Source organism: Cebus imitator, unplaced genomic scaffold, assembly GCF_001604975.1.
Source record: "Cebus imitator isolate Cc_AM_T3 unplaced genomic scaffold, Cebus_imitator-1.0 Scaffold182, whole genome shotgun sequence".
Taxonomy (NCBI): domain Eukaryota; kingdom Metazoa; phylum Chordata; class Mammalia; order Primates; family Cebidae; genus Cebus; species Cebus imitator.
The window spans coordinates 3997825-4001444 of record NW_016107497.1 but is presented as its reverse complement, the minus strand read 5'-3'; the positions used below and the strand labels follow the sequence as shown (position 1 = coordinate 4001444).

The 3620-nt window shown below is 40.2% G+C and overlaps 1 protein-coding gene across 1 annotated transcript in view; it reads left to right on the top strand.

Annotated features, from left to right (window-relative positions):
- Window positions 1–3620, top strand: part of TRPC6 (transient receptor potential cation channel subfamily C member 6) — a 135603-nt gene that overhangs the window by 86012 nt on the left and 45971 nt on the right. The window contains exon 2 of the mRNA XM_017545922.2: window positions 549–1323. Coding sequence (XP_017401411.1) covers window positions 549–1323 — 775 coding nt within the window. The remainder of the gene's footprint in view (window positions 1–548; window positions 1324–3620) is intronic.

Below are 3620 nucleotides of genomic sequence, written 5' to 3'. Positions count from 1 at the left end.
TATATATATATATATATGTGTGTGTGTGTATATATATGTATGTGTGTGTGTGTGTGTGTGTGTATATATATGTTGGTTTTCTTGGACCTAATATAGTTCCTGGACTTGGCATCAGAGGCACTCAATAAATATTTGTTAACTTGAATGGATTTTCTATTGTCTCTACTTTTTAAAAATTAATCTTACATTCTCTATCACATTGGTGACTGATTATGGATAAGAGAGTCCATCTTTCCTAAGTCTATACCATCTATATTTGAAAAATGTACATTAGTTTCTATTTGAATGGCACAGAGTGATTATGGCAATTGCTAGTCTCCACCTCAAACTGGAATGTTAAAATCTGCAAAGTGCTTGGCTTTCTTAGACGTGAAGTTCTTGGAATCCATTAATAAATAAATGCATCTTCATTTTTTAATATAATATGTCTAGAGATGATGAGACAACATCTAATATACTTGAGGATTGTATTAGATGAATGGCAGGTCATTTGGCACACTAAAATGCTCTTAATATGATTTGTTTACAATCTTTCTATTTTATTGCAGCCGGGGATCTGACAACAGACTGACTCACCGGCGGCAGACAGTTCTCCGTGAGAAAGGGAGAAGGTTAGCGAATCGAGGACCAGCATACATGTTTAGTGATCGCTCAACAAGCCTATCTATAGAGGAGGAACGCTTTTTAGATGCAGCTGAATATGGTAACATCCCAGTGGTGCGGAAGATGTTAGAAGAATGCCTCTCGCTCAATGTTAACTGTGTGGATTACATGGGCCAGAATGCCCTGCAATTGGCAGTGGCCAACGAGCATCTGGAAATTACAGAACTACTTCTGAAGAAAGAAAACCTCTCTCGGGTTGGGGATGCTTTGCTGCTAGCCATTAGTAAAGGTTATGTTCGAATTGTGGAAGCGATTCTCAGTCATCCAGCTTTTGCTGAAGGCAAGAGGTTAGCAACCAGTCCTAGCCAATCGGAACTCCAGCAAGATGACTTTTATGCCTATGATGAAGATGGGACCCGGTTCTCCCATGATGTGACTCCAATCATTCTGGCCGCCCACTGCCAGGAATATGAAATCGTGCATACCCTCCTGAGGAAGGGTGCTAGGATTGAACGGCCTCATGATTATTTCTGCAAGTGCAATGACTGCAACCAGAAACAGAAGCATGACTCATTTAGCCACTCCAGATCTAGGATTAATGCCTATAAAGGCCTGGCAAGTCCAGCTTACCTGTCATTGTCTAGTGAAGATCCAGTCATGACGGCTTTAGAACTTAGCAATGAACTGGCAGTGCTGGCCAATATTGAGAAAGAGTTCAAGGTAGGTCATTAACAATAGACACTTTGCCATCCACAAGCTAGAGTCAAGGTATATTTACCAGCTTCCACCATGTACTCAGCACTGTCCTAGTTACTGTGGACGCTAGGTAATTTTATAACTTTACCCAACAAGCTCTTTATTATAATCATTGTAGCAAAAGTTGTGATTGCTACCATTTAGTGATGCTCTAATCTCTGCCAGACATTTCACATTTATTATGTCTAATCTTTATCCATCCCTCTTGAGAAGATATTATTAGTTCCTGTCTAGATGGGTAAATGAAGGCATAAAAAGTTACGGTAATACCCAAGATCAACAAATGGGAAATGACAGAGCTGGGTTCAGAATCCAGGTATGCTGTGCTCTGAAAAGCCCAGGCTTTTTCTCCCATAAAGCACTATTTCTATGTTCAGAGCACAGTGATAGATGCTGTTGAGGTCAGAAAGAAGAATAAACTTAAGGGAGTTACAGTTGACTTGAGAGACAAATGCTCACCCGAATAAAAATATAAACAAAACTACCAGGTAGAGGTAAAAGCAACATAATGTGGAAGTTCAGAGAAGACAATTTTTCATTCCTATCAGGTTTCAGGAAAGCTATGTGTAAGATGGCATTTCAGCTCTATATGGTAGCACAAGTAAAATTTTGGAAGTCAGAGAATGAGGGAAAAGATATTTTAGGCCAAGTTACCAGCAAAAGCGAAAGATTGTAGATATGAAACAGTGGGAAATGAGAACTCTGAGCAGTCCATCTCTTAGTAAGAGGTATCTGGAGAGATAAATGGTGTCAGATGCTGCCATTCTCTGTATGGCTGTGCTACATTTGGAGAGGATGAAAGCTTACATCCCTAGCCCAAGATCTTCCTCACAGGTATCTCTAAATGCCCTCTGCCAGTTTGAGGTAGCTTCGATCTAACTTTTAGTGCCCATCACCTTTTACCACGTGTTATTGATATTTATGATGTGCTTATCTTCTTTACCAAATAATGCAGGTTGGAAACAGGTTGGATTCATCAAGTACAATGTTTTACAAAAGTGAATATTGGTTTTACTTTTTCTGTTCTGAATGCTGTGAGAAGGCTTGTTTCTGTACTGCTTGAGGGATTGCAGCCCAATCTGTCCTGGGCAGCTTCTTGGTGCCACTGTCACTGATGTTTCACCTCAGTATCAGATGTCATGTGTCCCTCTATCCTCAGGTCCTCTCTATCCAGAAAGGGGAGGAGGAGGAAAAGGACCACTGAAACGCCCAAGGTGGAGGAAGGTGTTTTCCTCCAGCTGTCTGGTAGCTAACAGGGCAAGACAAACAAATAGTCCTCTCCAACCCTGTCTTAGATTCTTACTACTTTTCGCTTGACTCCTAGGACACAGAGAAGTTCACCTGATTCAAATTAAATCATTTTGAACTCTGATTAATTTTAATCATTTTCAAAATCTATATTACTAATTTTGATTAATTTCACCTCTAATTTCTTGTTTCCTTTACTGTATCCTTGTTTACATGCTTTCTCTAAACCAGGGAAGACTATTTTGTTCTTTATTTGTTCATTAATCCATTTGCCTACACCTTTTGAACCCATTTTTTTTTAATTAGGCATAGCTGAGGATGAGGATGGCGAGGTAGTACAAAATACAAAGACAATTCAGACAGCAATCCTGTCCTCAATTAGTTCATAATCCAAGGTAATAGAAAAGATCTGTGTGTAGTAACCATCATGTTAGGTATGACCTCACGGAGTGAGGAGCAGGCTAGTGGCTCAAAGAGGGGAAGAATCACATCCAACCAGGATGTGAACTCTTCATGGTCCTTAAATGCATTGCAAAATGTTGAGACCTCATACGATGATGAAGATGTAAAGATATGGACCTTCTTTTCCCTGTTTACCACAGCCTTCTTTCTGCTCTCATCGGTGTGAAGTATACGGATTGGGCATTTTCTTCCAATTTCTGCTTCTCTATTAGCTTCATTATCTTTAGCAGTTACTTATAGCCTCTGAACAAGCATCCCTTTTTGATAATGCCCTGCCTCTGTGAAGGTTTCAAGGCAAAGAAAAGATAAATCTAACTGAAAATGTGTTTAGGAGTATGTTATTAATGTTTTTTAAAAATCTCTTTTGCTCATGCCTGTAATCCGAGCACTTTGGTAGGACGAGGCAGGCGGATCACCTGTGGTCAAGAGTTAGCAGCCTGGTCAACATGGTGGAACACGTGTCTCTACTAAAAGTACAAAAATTAGCTGGGTGTGGTGGTGGGTGCCTGTAATTCCAGCTACTCAGGAGGCTGAGGCAGGAGAATCGCTTG